General features: G+C 42.5%; 1 protein-coding gene across 1 annotated transcript in view; it reads left to right on the plus strand.

The window, feature by feature from the left end:
* Window positions 1-1,067: 1,067 nt before the first annotated feature.
* Window positions 1,068-16,681, plus strand: part of PHIP (PHIP subunit of CUL4-Ring ligase complex) — a 106,677-nt gene continuing 91,063 nt past the window's right edge. Inside the window, exons 1-6 of the mRNA XM_084261968.1 lie at window positions 1,068-1,293; window positions 1,439-1,497; window positions 1,685-1,714; window positions 1,873-1,932; window positions 11,894-12,044; window positions 12,156-12,254. Of these exons, the coding sequence (XP_084118094.1) occupies window positions 1,248-1,293; window positions 1,439-1,497; window positions 1,685-1,714; window positions 1,873-1,932; window positions 11,894-12,044; window positions 12,156-12,254 (445 nt within the window). The 5' untranslated portion in view covers window positions 1,068-1,247. The remainder of the gene's footprint in view (window positions 1,294-1,438; window positions 1,498-1,684; window positions 1,715-1,872; window positions 1,933-11,893; window positions 12,045-12,155; window positions 12,255-16,681) is intronic.

Consider the following 16,681-nt stretch of genomic DNA (forward strand, 5'->3'; position numbering starts at 1 on the left):
TTTTTTTTTTCTCTTTCTTTCTTTCTTTCTTTCTTTCCTTGTAAAGTTCTCAAACCGAGCAGCCTGCGAGCCCTTCACCCCCCGCCCGCCCCCGCGGCGACGGCCACAGGCGGGCACCCGGAGCCGAGGCGGGCAGCGCGAACCGCGGCGAAAAGCGCGCTCCTGGTCGTTGGGGGTTCAGCCGGGGTTTCCCCGACCCCCACCCCAAGCCCAAGGCACGGCCCCAGCCCCGGCCACAATGTTGCAAGAACAAGAAACGCCGACGCGTGACACCGGCACTTACGCGCAGATGCCAAACCCGCGGCGCCCCGAGGCCCCTAACGGGCTCTGAGGGAGCCCGGGGCCGCCGAAGCCCCGCGCCCGGGAGGGGCTACGGGGGATGGGGGAAAGCCGCGGCGAGCGAAGGGGGAAGGCGGTGGGGAGGGGAGGGCCGGGCTTCCTCAGCCCGCCTCCCCAACGGGGCCGCGCTCCCCGGGGGCATTTTGGCTGCGCTCGCTTCCCATTTCTGCGACACTGAAACTCGGTAACTTCCAGCCTCCCCGCCGCCGCCGCGAATAGCCGCTGCCCCGCCGCGGCCCCTCCTCCCCGTGCGTCGTATCCCTCCGCGCTCCGGCCGCCCGCACCTCGCAGAGAAAGCGCCTTTCAGCCGCCAGCCCGCCGCCTTCCCGCCCACCCCGCCTCTGCCGCTCCGACATCTTCTGCCTGAGCCCGCCCGTCCGCTAATAAACACGTAGTGCTCGCCCTCGCCCCTTCTCCCCTCAGCCGGGCAGCGCCGGGTGGGGGGGGGCCGCCGCGGCGGCTGCGGCGGGGCGGGAGAGGGGGCAGGAGGACCGAGCTCCCCCCCTTTCCCGCCTGGTCGCCCCCGCCACCGGGCGCCGGGGACTGAGGGGCGCGGGGGGGGGGAGAAAGGGACGGCGCGGAGTGAGGGGCCGGGAGGGCTGAGGAGGGGGGCGCGGAGAAGGAGGAGGAGGGGACTCTTTCTCCGGGCGGAGGGATCGCGCTCGTTCGAGCTGGCTGGCGGCGGCAGCAGCGGCGGCGTTGGCGGCGGGTTGCTGTGAGTTGTTGTTTCCTCCTCCTGCCCGTGGGTTGAATGGTGGAGCCGAGACTCTTCCTGGTGAACGAACAGTGACAGCTACCGGGCGGGCGGACGCGTTTCGCTGGGCCCCGACGCTGCCGCGGGAGCGCGGCCCGAGCTCCCCCCCCCCTCCCCTACTTCCCCCCCTCCCCTTCCCGGTTTTCGCCTCGCCATGTCCGGGGACGGCGGCAGCAGGCACACGGCGGAGCTGCGAGCGGGTGAGTGCCGTGGGAGCCGCCGTGCGAGGCGGCGGGAACCGAGCGGGAGTCAGGAGAGGGGCGGCGGGGAAGGGGGGGGGAAGAAAGAAAAGCCCGCGGGGGAAGGGGCGACCTCCAGCCCTCACCACCTCCCCTCTCCCCTCAGAGCTCTACTTCCTCATCGCTCGCTTTTTGGAGGACGGACCCTGCCAGCAAGCGGCTCAGGTAGGGGATGGATGGATGGATGCGTGGATAGATGGATGGATGGCGCCGCCGGGCCTGGCGGGGAGGGGGCGGCCGGGCAGGGCGGCGGATCGGACGGTGGGCTCACAGCCTCGTCCTCTTCCTCCCTTTTTTCTTTAACTGGAACCGGCCGCCTTTTCTTACACCCCCCCTTTTGTTGTTGCCGCAGGTCCTGATCCGAGAAGTGGCGGAGAAAGAGGTAAGCGGCGCCGCGCACCCAGCGCTCGCCCCGCCTGCGGCCTCCCTCCCCCTTTCTCTCGCTCTCTCCCGCTTCCCCCGCCCCATCCCGGGCACTGCCGAGGGGGGAATCTCGGGGGAGGGGGACGCTTACGGGGTGTCCTCTCTTGCCTCCCCTAGCTGCTGCCCAAGCGTACGGACTGGACGGGCAAGGAGCATCCCCGGAGCTACGAGAACCTGGTAAGAGGAGCGGCCGGGGCCGATCGCGGTGCGGCAGGCAAAGTTTTTTTCCCCCCTCACTCTCCCTGAGCAGCCCAATAAAAAAATTGAATTTCCCGCAAAAAAAAAAAAAAACCCTTTAAAAAAAAAAAACTTTGGAGGAGAATTTTTTTTTTTCTTTTCTTTTTCTTTCTTTTTCTTTTTTTTTTTTTACAACACCTCGGTCCCCTGCTCCTCTCCCTCTCGGCCCCGACGGGAGACGCGGAGCGCTGTAGCGGGGCCGGCGGTGCGGGGCAAATAAATAACAACAAGCGCCCTAATGCGAGAGCCCCGGCCTCGCCGGGCTGGAAATAGAGGTACGTCATGGACGTGGTGCGGGCAGGCGGGAGCAGCGCGGGGCGGGGCCAGCGCGGGCGGGCGGGCGGGCAGCGGCAGCAGCAGCAGCAGCAGGCGGCTGCCGGAGCCGGGCGGGCGGGCGGGGGCGCTCTCCGCCGCTGCCGCCGCGCCGCCCGCGCACACAATGGCTCGGCGGCGGCTCCCTCCGCCGGACGGGCCGTGGGGCAGCGAGCGAGGTTGAGTGGGGGGGAGATGGGGTCCCCGTGTCGCGGCGCTGAGGCGGTTTTACCCGAGCTGTTCCGTGAACTTTTGGGTCGGGGGTCGACCTCGCGGATTGGGCCGGTTTGGGGCGTTCTGCCTTGGTTGGGGGAGTGTGGTGCCCGCGTGTGCCGGTGCGGTGCATCCTTTGGCTTTGCCGACTTGATATACAGTGTATCTGGTGTGTGGGGCTCGCCAGGGTCATATCACAGGGTCATATCACGGGCATCATCACTTCAGTGGTGTTCTTGTTTTGTCCTGTTGTTCCTTTTCTTGTTTAATCTTCCCCTGTGTGCTTTTCATACCGGGCGTAGATCCGTGGTTTAAAGAAAAGGTTGTACTTGCAGGGGTGTAGCTCTGCTAGCAGAGAGGGGCCTGGATGTGTTTTCTTTTTCCTATAGTACGTTATGAACTACAGTAGTTGGGAAAACAGCAATTAAGATGTCTGAATTGTGTCTGTTAGCGACTTGTTGCTGGTATTGTTTCCACCGCAGGTGCACTGTTGTATAATTTAGTTTCTGAATTTCTGAATAGGATTTCAGAGGAAGACTGAGCCCCGCTTGCCATGCTCGTCAATGTGAGTTTTCCCTTCAGGCTTTCTAGTTAGTTACAGCAGTTCTGAACCCCGGTGCCTCCGAGACTTAGGCGTGTGGAGGACCTGAGAGCTCAGACAAAAGAAGGCAGAACAGTTCCCATCTGTAACGCATCCGATAAAGGCTGCTGGCGTAAATGTTGTGTTAGTTATATTGGGAACGTTACAGCATGAATCACGAGTATTTATTGTGTTTGGAACGGGCTTGCTTGCTGCATTGACTTTCTCTGGAGCAAGGGATGGGTTGTCCCAGGCATTTTTAATGCACGTGGTGTGGAAGAGCTGATAGCAGTTGACTTGTTGAAAACATTTTCATCCATAACAATACTTTTTAAATTATCCAGAAATCCAAGATTTGAACTAGGAATTTCAAACTTCTGCATGATAGATTCTGCTATTTTTTATTAAGTTGCCAGACCACAAGGTCACATCATGCATTTAGAACAGTGGTCAGAAGTTGCTTGGTGAAACTTACCCAGAATTTTTCTCCTATCTTATAAAGAATTGGAGGTGTAATCTTGGATTGGGCTTCTTCTGTACAGTCAGAATATTAAAGGATGTGAAGAAAGAGAAAGGAAACAGACATTTTAAAGGTTGAAGTAAGCAAATGTGATGAGAAGTAAGTTCATTCAGACCCTTCTTTCCAAGAAATATCTTTTGTTTCTTGGAATGTGGGTAAATACCAACTTAGTTGGAATGTATGTAATGATGTAAGATGTACTTCCTGAAAATTTAGACTTGATCCTGGGTACATGTATTTGGAAATGTGATGCTGGCTAGGACCTTCTTCTCTTCCTAGTGCTCAGTTCCTAGAAAAGTTTGGGTTGTTTTTTTTTTTTACTTCCTGATAAACATTCACATGCCCTTTTCTACCTTGTATCTACCTAGATTTGTAGGGCGGAGAGAAGAAATTTGTTACTTTGTTCTTGAGGCTTCTCTCCATCCTGTCTGACCTTGTTTCAGTTGTCAGAGATGTGTGAACTTTGTATTCCTTGGCATTTTATGTTTGGGAGAGCTGATGTGGAAGTGTGTTTGCAGCCTGACAGTTAGGTTTCCTAGGGAAGTGTTTTTCACAATGTTGCATTAAACCAAATGGGCTTTAGCTCAAACCACGGAATCTTTAGCTTTTAAGTTACAGGCTGATGATGGGTTAACCTTCTGTTTCTTCGTTATTGTTTTTTAATTAAAAACAAATTTCCAGCTTTAAGATGCTGACTTCTTTCTGAAGAAGGGATGTTTTGTCATTCTTTGGTACTGCTTCTCTGACTTGAGTACCTCGAGTTTTCACTAATCTTCATAGAAAGGGCTGCAGTGAAGAAAGAGCAAGAAATAAAAATACCAATAAATGTAGTGTTAGATAGCTTGACTTTAGGAGGGAATAAAGGCTGTGTGCAACGGGGGATGCTGCTTAATCCCAGGCTTCTGTTTCGTTGTTTGCGAAATCGTGCCTTTTATTACATATCTGTTAAATGGATATCCTTTAAGAGATCATATTGTTCTTGGTTTTGTCCTCATTTTGAAAACATTTATTTATGAATTCTTACAAGAGTTAACTTTCTGTTATTAGATTTAAATTCACAGCCTTAGCTATTTTATTTCTGTAACTTAATTTGTGCAAATAATGTCAGATCCGATGCAATTTTCATCTTGTAAATTACTCTCATTTTTCTGTTTGGTCAGTGAAAGTAAATGTTTCATTTTCTTATAAGCTACCACCATGCTGTGCAGGCTTGCAATGCTACAAGAAAATACATGTGTTTAGAAATACCATTTTACTGTGCTTTGTATTATTAAGTGATTTTTCTGGAATTCTAATATTTCTATATTATATCTTTCTACAGTCACCATTTGTGGTATAAACCACTTGAATCTTGTTTTGAGAGTGTAGTTTCTTATTTGAATGCCAATCTCATTTTTATGTCATCAGATTTAAGATTTTATTTGTGCTGTAACCAAAGACTTCCTGAGAGTTGAGTCCCTGGTAGGACATTTTCAACCTAGGTGTACCAGGGATGGTGGGACTCTTCAGTAACAGATCTCAAGATACTTTGTATTTCCTTGCATTAGTTGTGGAAAATTTAGCAATGGTAAGGCAGCTATTTTTCTCCTGTTTGAAAGGCAGGTGCTCTTGTCACGGGGAACAGAAATTTGGGAGTTGTAAGGGTTAGCAACTCACTTCAGCAGAGCAAGCAGCCTTGTGCATTGTTTATAAGATTGTGGTTAAAGATGATGTTTAAGTGCTGTGCAGTTAGGCTTTAAAACACTTTTGTTGGGGTGTTGACACATGAAGGAGCAATGGTGCATCGCTTGACTCCAGGGTAATTGTTTTTTCATGTTGCAATTTCACTGTGGGTGTAGCTGCTTTAATTGTACACCTTGGATGAAAGCTGTGCATTTCTGCTGCATCCTTTGTGTAGGCAGGAGTGCTCATCTGAACGTGCGGTCAGTTGGATGAGGGAGCTGAACTCTCTGAAAAATGAACAATAAAAAAAATAATTTTCAGGCAGTTCAGCTAATGAATCCTACCACTACTGTGTGGAGATGGTAGGAGTGCAGGTGGAGGGCCTGGGGAGTGTATGGGGGGTGAGGGGGCATTGCTTCTTTGGGGAGCCAAATGAACTTAAGGTGGATGAAGCAGACTGTTAAGATTCACTGCCAACAAGTTAAACTTACTGTAGTGGGTGGTTGGGTTTTTGTTGTTTGGTTGATTTTGGAGAGGGTAGGGTTTGTGGATGTTGTTTGGTGGCTGTTGTTTGTTGTTTTGTTTGGGGTTTTTTAAGTCTTCTAAGATAAAAGAATCATAGTGTGTATGATCAGAACCGTTGTGTTGACTTTCGTATCTGAAGTACTCTTGGTACTGTCATTTGTGTTAAAGGTTGAGGAGGAGGGAGAAGGTGGGAAATTCACATCAAATAGGAAGACTGTGCCATGGGTTTAGCAGGCAGTATGCCTTGTTCTTGTCAGCAAAATAGTAATTAACAGTTCCTAACATTTGTCTCTTCCTATGTCCACAATTATTAAATGCAAAAATGACATAATTCTATATTCAGGCCATTCCACTGTTTATGGCTTTTTTGAGGGGGTGGTTATGGCTTATGTAAAGGCACGTGAAGTTACAAAGAATATCTCTGGGTCTGGGACACTAAGTACATTGACACTGTATTTCATTGTTTGTGTAACACCTGACATTAGTGAGGTCTTTTTGGCAGTGTTGTGGTCACTGTTTAATAATTCTGTTTCTTAATAAGTAACCAGATAATAAGAGGTTTGCTTCTTCAGGAAATGTTGTGCTGTAAAGGTTCTCAAAGAAATAGGGAGCGAAAATAAAACCTGGATTGACTCAGAGAGCTGCTTCATCAAGTTTTTATTAACACCAGTATTTGGGGGGAAGTATGCAGTGTTTTGGAAGGTGATCTGAAAGACTTGGCACTGGAGGCAAGGAAGCCTGCGAAATGGTCTCATTAGTAGTGCTTCTGTTGGACATCAACTTGAATTATCTCCTTTTAGTTCTAAAAGACAAGCATTTCTGTTCTCAGATTGTTCCCATAGCTGGGAATTTAGGTGAGGTTAGAGCCTCTCTGTCCCACCTGTTACATTTTGGTGAGGAGGATCCTGGTTTGTTGTGTGAACTACGTTTGTGTGTTCCAAAGATACCCAAGAGGACTGGAGAAGTCAGCTGTTTTGTGCTAGTTCTTTCAAACTCAGACTAAGAAATGTTGATGAGAGCTGGGCTCAAGAGGAATACCAGGTTTTGAAGGGGTACCTTTTATTTTAAAAAAAGTTCCAAACCCCACAAAACATTATGAATGAGCTGAAGACAGGCAAATAGGTGCAGGTAATCTAACAGCAATACGTATATTTGGATGTCATAGCCCATAAGGATGAAAAATGCTACTACTCTTTGTACCTTCCTGTGTGGTAAGTAGCAAGCCTGCAGCAGTCTGTTTATACTGAGGTTCGAGGCTTCTATCTGCTCTGGCCATACACCTAATAAAACATTAAATAGTTGAAAAACTAGTATGCTTTTGTGATGGCTGGTTTCATATAGGTCTTTCATTAGATAAAAAGTAATGTCACATCAAATAATAGATATTTCTACGGGAAGTAGTGTCTAAGTATCGATATACTTACATCTCTAGCATAATTAGAAAGTACACAAGAAATAAACACACTTTGGGGAAAATAGTCAGTTCTCCAATTCTCCCCTCATCACCTCTACGTCATCATTGTCTGTCCACCCCACAACAAATGCTTTAAATTAGGAATTGCTATAAAGCACAGTTCCTTTTCCTTGAAATGATAAGGCAGTAGCTGGTGGTACAGGGTACTCTTAATTAGATTGATGGTCTGATATAGTACAACAATTACTGTAATTCAATGTGGAGCTTGTTTGGGGTAATAAGTTACATGGCAGAATAGTTAAAGCTGAGATAGCTGCTGGTATTAATCAGATTGACCTCTCACATCTTGAAATATAGATAGCTGACTGACTTAGATTTTGTTCTTAAATGTCCTTGTGTGCAAATGTGTTTTTCTGAAAGATAGTTACAGTGAAACTTGTAGTTAAGCATGTTAACTGGAAAAATCCAACCACGATACTTCAGACGGTGTGTGTGTATGCACAGTGCTTAGAGCAGAATCCAGAACAGGGTCATGTTTAAAACACCGGCAGCGAATAACTGCGTTACGCATTTCAAATTTAACTAAAAAGTCTAGGTTAAATCCTGATTCTGGTGATGCATTCATTGTGATTCTGAATTATTCTGCAGAGTCATGCAGAATGAAAATAGAAACACTTAGGTCTTTTTCAGAGGTAGTAAAGATCTGAATGTTAGTGCAGATAGCTGTGTAGCTGCAATTTTGTGTATTCCCGTGCTGTTTGTTCAGAATAAGTAGAGTTGGGGGTAGTAGGTATGGCGTGAAGTTGAGGGTAATGTTCTGCTTATATTCCACAAAATATTATTTGTGCTGAAAATCTTATTAATGGAGTTCTGAGTTTTTCTAACAGTAATGCTTAAGAAATTTTAAGTTACACGAAAAGTCTATTCAAACAAAAAGAGAGCACAATGTTATACTTTAAAAGGTGCATCTTCTGTTGGAAGAGCAGAATTAGATGTTACAGAAAGCCTAATGGGAAGAGGAAAGAAACCAACTACAATCTCAGCTAGGTGGGACTGGCAGGGGAAAAAGTCTGTGGCATAGTTTTGGCATAAAATTCTAAAATACGTTTTGTGGAGCCCGGTTTTCACTTTTCATTTAGAGCTGTATGAATTTTAAATACTTGTACATCTGTGGCTTTTTTCTTTTTGCTTTTACTTTCTCGTCTCACAGTCAGAGATTGAGATCAAGACAAATTTCCGTTGCTCTATTGAGCTGTCACAAGCTTTTCCATTTGACAAAGCTTTTAAAGTGTCCTTTTAGAAAATAATTTTATTTCTTTTTTTGTTACTTAAATCTGACTTGAAAGTACACTTGACAAGCTTTTTTGTTGTTTTTTTTCCAGAGGAGGACATAGGGTGGTAGGCATATTTTCTGTTGTTCCTAGCTTCTTTTTACAGTTTGTCAGTGCAAGAATTGTGTCCTGGTAGGCTGTACCTTAGAACAGTCTGAATAATTTTAGCTTTCAAGCCACTCTTTGTTGTTTAATGTATTAAATAAAATTTTTTACCTTGTACTTTCTGGGGTTGTTGCTACCACATTGTGGTTCTCTTTAATTTTTGTAATTTTTTCCCCCTTTTTGAAAAGGGAGGAATCAGGGCTAAGGTGAGTTACTGTCATGTGCTTTTTTCATTTGTGACTTCATGCTGATAATGCCAATAGTCACACATACAAATGGGCACTGGACCAGGCTTCCTAGAGAGATGGTCAATGCCCCAAGCCTGTCAGAGTCATTTGGATAGTGCCCTTAATAATGTGCTCTAACTTTTGGGCAGCCCTGAAGTGGTCAGGCAGTTAGATGAGATGATTACTGTAGGTTCCTTTTAGCTAAAATATTCTATTAGTATTGTTTAAAGAAGTTCTGGGTTTTTTTCCCCCTGATGGACAAGTACGTACTTCACCTGGAGAAAGCTTAGTTAATAGCCAGTGTTTAATAAATAATTCGAGTTACACCATTTCCTCCTATATAGAAAGAATTAAATCTAAACAAAACTTGTAATGAAGTAAGAGGATTTTTCCCTAGCTTCATTTCACTGTAAAATCTGCTTCCTTTTATTTTTAAAAGTTTCTTGTGTGTGCTTTAGTTTTACATAGGAAAATGAGAGCTAAATGTTGACTGTGTATGGTTCATGAAATAGTTTTAAAAACTTTCTGGAAGGGAGAAGTGTTTAGGTGGCCAGTGTCACTTCTTTTTTTAAGCATATGGCTCACTTAGCATTGTTGACTGTTAACGAGCTGGTTGCAAATGCTGTTTGGTAATGAACAATGATTATTGGACAAATGCTGTGTAGGAGCACCACAGAACTATTCATAAGTGGCCTAAATAGCTCTTTTCACACAAATGGACTTAAATGAGGAGATACTATAGCGTGGGTGTAGAGTTACATCTTAAGATCTTGTATGATCAAGAATAATACAAATAGATCCCCCCCTTTTCAAAACATTTGCTTTTAAAGCTGCACGATGAATTGAGCTTACCTAGTTTCTGCTAAAATAAAAAAGTGAACACATGGCTTATGACAAATCATGAGAAGGATGACTCAAGATGTTAGCTAGCTGTAGTTTTGGAACGTGTTAAAGCCAACTTGCTTCGTTTGCTTTAGATTTTGTGCATTTGTGAGCATGTGTAAAACCGGAGGGTCTTAAGCAGGATAAAATTACAACTGTATTGCATGTGTAATTCTATTTTTTGTTGTTAAACAAAAACAAAAAAAATCAGTAATTTTTACTCTTTCAGAGTTCAGATTCTGCAGAGGTGAAGTCTGGTTTCAGATAGAGTTATGCTGTATTTGTTAAGTGTTTGCTTTCCTTTTGGTGTGGGGCCCAAGGAGAACAAAAGCTAAGGAAATGGGTCGGGGCTGTTGATGTACATGGCACTTTTTTCCTGCTTAAAGCTATTCCAGCGTTTTGGAATTCTCAAGCACGTATTTTGACTGATTCTTCCTTTAAGTAGTAAAAGAAGCAAATTTTATTGGCATGTTACTGATCTGAACAACAAATCCAAGTAGCAAGTTCTGAATTCAGCGGATTGGTGTTGCCACTCGTGTAAGAGGGGGTGCCTGTCTGATGGCATTAAATCTAGTAATTTTGAATGAACTAGTCTGAGCAATCAACTGTAACTTTATAAAAAAATTTACAATTTCTATTTTTTTTAAATAAAAGCCTTTTTTTAACTTCTGTGAATTCTGTAAGTCAATTTATACGCAGTCAAATTCAGACAGCTTGCGAGGCCTTTTACAAATGTAATGCAAGTCACAGAAGGAAAGCTCTACTTCCCTTGAAACAGCTAGACCTTTGCCTGCTGATGGGAAGTAGTGAAAAGGTTCCCTATTTTGTTTTGCTTCTCGTGCAGCTTTCGTTTTACCTATTAAACTGTCCTTATCTCAACGCTCAAGTTTCCTCTCCTTTACTCTTATGATCTTCTCCCCCATCCTGCTGGGAGTGAGCGAGCGGCTGCGTGGGGCTGAGCTGCCAGCTGGGGTTAAACCACAGCAGGAGCAAAAGAGAAAAAACTTGTCCCCCTCCAGAATGTTGCTGTGTTGGTGGTGGGAATTACTGGTGTAAGCAAGGCTTTTCCAGAGCCTCGGATTCAGACATCAGCACTCTGTATGTTAACAAACTGCTAGAATATATCAAGTGATTACAGTGTGTCAGCAAGATAGGAGAACATCTGATGAAGAGTGAGTTTATTCCCGTTAATTGGATGTAATACAGAAGCATCAGTCTGCCTAAAATGTCAGTCATGGCCTTCTCTAGTTGCAGAATAACATCACAAGCTTTTACTGCAGTATTTTTTTTTTCCCCCTGCAAAGTGAAACTGTGAAGACATATTTCAGGCTGTATGAAGGATAAAACTACTACATGCCAAATCTTGTACAAGAACTGAAGAAAACTTGAGTTTCTACCCTCCCTTTTAATTTATTGTTTTAAGTGTTCTTTGTTATAGTCTAAGCTGACAATAGCTTATGCACTTTAAAAATGCTGTTTCTTAACTGAAAGCTTTATGTTAATAGGGTTTTACTGTTGTCACATACATTTCAAAGCTTTTTTTCTTGTTATGTAAGATGGCATTATGATTTACAATTACTGTAGTTCAAAAGAATGAACTGCTTTGGTCTGGGCAGTCATTAATAGTGGTTCAGCATCACTACACTCAAGGGGTGAGTGGAGGCAGAGAATGTTTTTGCATTGTCTTCTACAAAGCTGTGTTATTTATTTGGTGTATGTGAATCTTCCAAGAATTCTGTAAATGTTGCTGTCCATGCAGTTTTTGCCACATCTTTATCTTACAGCAACTTAAATTTACCAGATCGCTGTTTATAGTTTTGAATATATACTTCACATTTTTTGCTGTGATAAAAAGGAGCTTATTAGTCTATGACCAACTGTGCCTTAAATTCAGAAGGTAGTAAATACCAGTGGTTCTCTGTACAAAGTGATATGTGCTGAATAGAAGAATTAATTAGGACCAGCTGGAATGAATTATTGTACTTAAAGGTCATTATTTGTTTTTATCCTTAATATACTATAAATTTCTTATGAGTTTGTGTAACAATCTGGGGGAAAATATTAAGCCAGTAATTCTTCAGAAATATTATGTTCTTGATCAAATGTTTTGTTTGCTCTTTCCTATTATAGGTGAAATATTACAGACACTTGGCACCCGATCACTTGCTTCAAATATGCCATCGACTTGGACCACTTCTAGAGCAAGAAATTCCCCAAAGTGTCCCTGGAGTGCAGACGTTATTAGGAGCTGGCAGACAGTCTTTGCTTCGTACAAACAAAAGTATGAAAATTTTATGAGAGTTTTGAGACTTCTTGATATTTTATGTCTTTCTGTGTTTTTACATAAAACCCACTTGCCTACTTTTTCGTGCGTGTGATTCCTTTAAAACAGGTTGCAAACACGTTGTATGGAAGGGATCTGCTCTTGCTGCACTACATTGTGGGAGGCCTCCAGAGTCCCCTGTAAATTATGGCAGTCCACCTAGTATAGGTAAGTCAATTTTATTTTTGCATTGACATTGTAATGCCTCATTTCTGGGGTGATTGATCATTGTGATGATAAGAGCTAAATAGTAGTTCTCTTTATATTTGTCTTCCTTTGTGTCATATACCTTACCTTTAGTATTGCTTTTATTAAGACTTTGTGCTACCATATTTAGCCATTTGTATGTGGAGAAAAGATTTGGTATTGTAAATTCATATACTAGTTCTGCTCTGAAGCTAATTTTGTCCTTGAGTATGGACATAAATGGAGTAAGATATATATTTCAACAGTGAATCCATACAAATACAACTCTTATTGTTACATATGAAGTAAAGGTGTCAGTGGATGAATAATTAGTACTATGTAACAGCTTATAATCAGGGCAGCGTGGCCTGCACCCATTGTTACAAAGAATAAGTCATGGAGACTGGTAATGGCTTTCTTCAGAAAGTTTTGAGTGTCTTGTAGAAGTTACTCTTTCCGCTCCCTGGTCCCCTCGGTAATTTTGTGCCTGTGCTGCAGTTTGCTGTGCTGTATCATGAAGCGTGCGTGTGCTCTCTGTGCTGTTGAAAAGCTGGAGGCCAGGGGGTTTTTTTGGTGGAGTTGTTTTGTAATTTTTTTATTATTCTTTTCTAGTTATTTTTAAACTCACATATGGTCACTAAGATGTGTTCATTAGTTTTCAACCTTTTAACAAGAAGATACATGTTTTTCAATTGCAAGAAGAATAAAGATGTGTGATATTTTAGGAGATTCTTTAAGGAGCATGATTTTTCTTTCTAGAAAAATGTACAAAATTACTTGTGTTTTTTCATCTTTCTCTGCTCATGTGCAGGATCAGAGTATGCTTAAGATGAAATTGCCAATGTGGATTGGACCAAAACAGTAGTGGTTTTTAGCAAAACCATAGTTGTAGATAAATGTGCAAATGTTGGAATAGAATGGGCACGGAGTATCGGCACAGAGTATCTAATTGATTGGTTCCTGGTCAGGTGCAGCTGCAGCAGAGACAAAGGTTTCTGTCTTGCCAAAAAAAAGAAGACTGAAGATGTGTTGTGAGAACTATCAAGTAACAATGTACAAATATGGAGCCAGGTGGTTTTTGGAAGGGAGGCATTTTTAACCTTGTAACTTGCCATTAGGATTTTGCAATCTGAAATCCATAAGGAGGCTACTGGTAGCCGATTCCTGGAAATATACAGAAGTAATTGAGACCTTGATTTGAGCTGTTTGTTATTTCTGTTGTTGAAAAAATTCAAAATCAATTGTCAAAAAGCATACCTTTATACCTCGCCAGGAGAATTGCAGTTTTCTCTTAACGGCTGAAGCAGAAACATGCTGCAACTCAAAAGCTCTTTGGATGAACACAGCCAATTTTGACTTGGTCAAGTGGCAGAGTGTTTGGGGTCCTAGTAGCTATTCCTTTTTTGAAGCACAGGTTGTGTGCTTTCCATGGTATTTCTGTAGATGCTTGGAATATAGGAAGAAAACATGGTTTTGCTGGATGTCTAGAGCTGAGTTTTCAGAGCCTAGTATGTTCAGAGATAGTATGTGTATTGGCCAGAGGTAGTTTACTGAAGTCCTCACGTAGCACCTGCATCCATTCAGTGTGGTTTTGTCTAGAGCTCTTATTTTGGTATTTATGTAGAGAGCTTTTTCTGTGTTGTGCTCTAGATGTGGAGGAGAAAACGCTTGTTGTTGAGTGGAATAATTCCCCTCTTGAGTGGCTGTGCGTTGGCTTGAAGATTGTAAACTTGGAAAGTCTTGGGCTGGATCAGCAGCTATTTCTGCAAGGTGGCTGGAAGACTGAGCTTTTTAACAGCGCTGATTTCTCTGGTGGTTGCCTTACCTTTTCCTTCCCTTTGGGAATACATTTTAAAACACGTTGGCGACATCGGAGTGGAAGGTACTGTTTTGCATTGTGCTTTAGCTTGCTCCAAGGTTCCTAGTTGTTAAAGGGAGAAAGGCTGGTGTGTGAAATACGTGACAGCTGGAGTTCAAAGAAAGTTGTAGAGTTGCCATGGGTAGAGGAATTAAATGTTAAAAAACCCCACCAGCTTTAAGATTCTTTTTAAGGAAGAACAAGTGAGGCTTTCTAAATAAATGTTATTTTTATTGAATCTTTTGCAGACCACTGAATATTTGCAAAATTACCGTTATTTCAACATAGTGCTTTTTTTTCCTGACCAATAATTTCCTTTTCCAAACATTGAGATAAGTGCTGGTAACTGAATGTTTTGAATTGTGAAGTGTATTTGGATTTTTTGGATATCTTGTTCGGAGCTGTGTGTTAAAGCATTTGGTTTTGATTTATCCTATTCTAGTCTGATCCTATCAATGAAATCATGAAGTGGAATGACATTTCCTTTATAAACTGAACTAAAAAATTTTGTTCTGGTTCCTTAAATAACTTCTGTTTTCCCCTGGGAAGGCTGTATTTTATGTATTTGCCTAACAAACGGAACAATGGGAACCTATTATTCTTCAGGCTGTACGTATTTCAGGTGGAGAACACACTAATGCTAGAGGAAAAGATATAAAAGATACTGTGTTTGTCTTGTGCAGGGAAAACCTAATTTATGTTTCGCTGAACATACAGAAATATTTACTTCTTTCCTAGCCTGACAAACAAGTGCAATTATGATGCTGATGGGATATTCTTTAGAATTAAATTTTTGTGTATGCTGTGCCAGCTGCCTTGTAGGTAGCTGGTTTACATGAAATTAAAATACATCTGTACAAATACATACTTTTCCAGAGAACTACAGAATATCTGTAGAACGTAAGGACAAACAAAACTTCACTGTGGAATAATTTTTGTCCAGTTGCTATCACTTGTGCAAACTATCTTAAGCACTGCAGCATCTTTTTTGTAATTAAGAATAAAAATAGCTGTGTCAAATGTCCTATCTTCTTGGATGCAGAAACACAAAAAGAACTTCCCCCCCCCCCCCACCCGTCCCCCACTCCTCCCAAGTAGTTTTCAGGAACTATTGAAAAAGCACAGAACCAAAGGAAAGCTTTGAGAGCTTTGAGCTCAGAGCTCTTGGGGAAGTAGGTTGCTTAGGTGTGAAGACGTGAATGAGACTGGCTGTTCACCCAAGACAACAAAAAATGTTATAGCCATTTGACCAATGGCTATATCCGCTTTTCAAGAATAGTATTTTGTGGTCTTGCTGAATAGTCCACTTCAAGAAACGTTCAGATACATTTTGCACTCTTCTTACAGTTTCTTTGTTAAAGGATGCTGCAGTTTTGGCTGTAAAGAGAATGTGAGATTCTGAAAGTAGTGTAGATGTCTATTTTTAGACCTGAAAATTAACCTGAGAGTACTTTGTGTAACTACATTATTCTGTTAATGGTAGTAAAAAAAAAAAAAAAAAATCCCAAAACCCCCAAGCAACCTTAAAAAAACCCAAAAGCCAAACCCCAACCCTCCCAAAAAAACTAAAAGAAAAGTCCTTGTGTTAAAGGTTCTGTGTAAACTTAATATCTTGTTGCACAGGTTTATTCATGTCTCAAGTAAATTATACTGAAGTAAATTACTACTTGTTATGCAAGAAGAAATGAGCTGTAGAATTCTTATGGTTCTTACATTTTGAGAAAATAAGAACTGAATATATATATATAGTGAAAGAAGTGGGATTCCATTGAAGTCAGGGAAGAGTTTGGAAATGCCACAGTTTGTAGGGCTTTAATTTCTTTTTACTTTGTCCTTCCAAACATCTCCCCTCCCACCTCTCTGAAGTAATAAGGGTTAACAGTTATTTTACATATAACATTAATTTGCTTAATTAAAGCTTCAGATGTATATAGAATTTTTTATATTTTCAGAAATGTTCCAGTGGGGAGTTGGTATACTTCTACCTTTGTGAAATGCCCAGAGACAAGCTCTGGCTTGATGAAACTGCTAGCTTAACTGCTTTACTTGGTTGACAGTCATCTTTAAGCCAGGAGACTTGGAGTACTATAAAGAGTTTAGAAGTTGAACAGGAAAATGATAGGAAGATAAAAGTCAATTCAAGCTGCTTTTTTGATCTTGGACATCTTTACAGAAACAACCCAAAACTGAGAGCTTGATACATTTAGTCTTACTGGCTTGAAGAGTGAAAGGAGGAGTCTAGATGTCTCTCTATTATTATTTTTAACAACTCTGAATGCCTTGCTATTCATTAGAGGTATGTCTCAAGTTATGAATTGTGATTCGATATGGGTAAGAGTTTTAAGTGGAGTATATTCCTAAAATGTCCTTCCAGGTTTCTTCTGAATCTGTTTCTATTTTTGTGTGAATAGAAGGGGAACGAAGGTGGTTCCTGTTCTTCAGAACAGAACTTTTGTTAATTAAATATAACTCCAGAAGGGAGGAAGAGGAAAGATAAGGCATAATGATTTTTGTGTGTACTTTTAAAAATCTAACTTACACTTCATACAAG

The sequence above is a fragment of the Gallinula chloropus genome (assembly GCF_964237585.1).
Source record: "Gallinula chloropus genome assembly, chromosome: 3".
NCBI lineage: Eukaryota > Metazoa > Chordata > Aves > Gruiformes > Rallidae > Gallinula > Gallinula chloropus.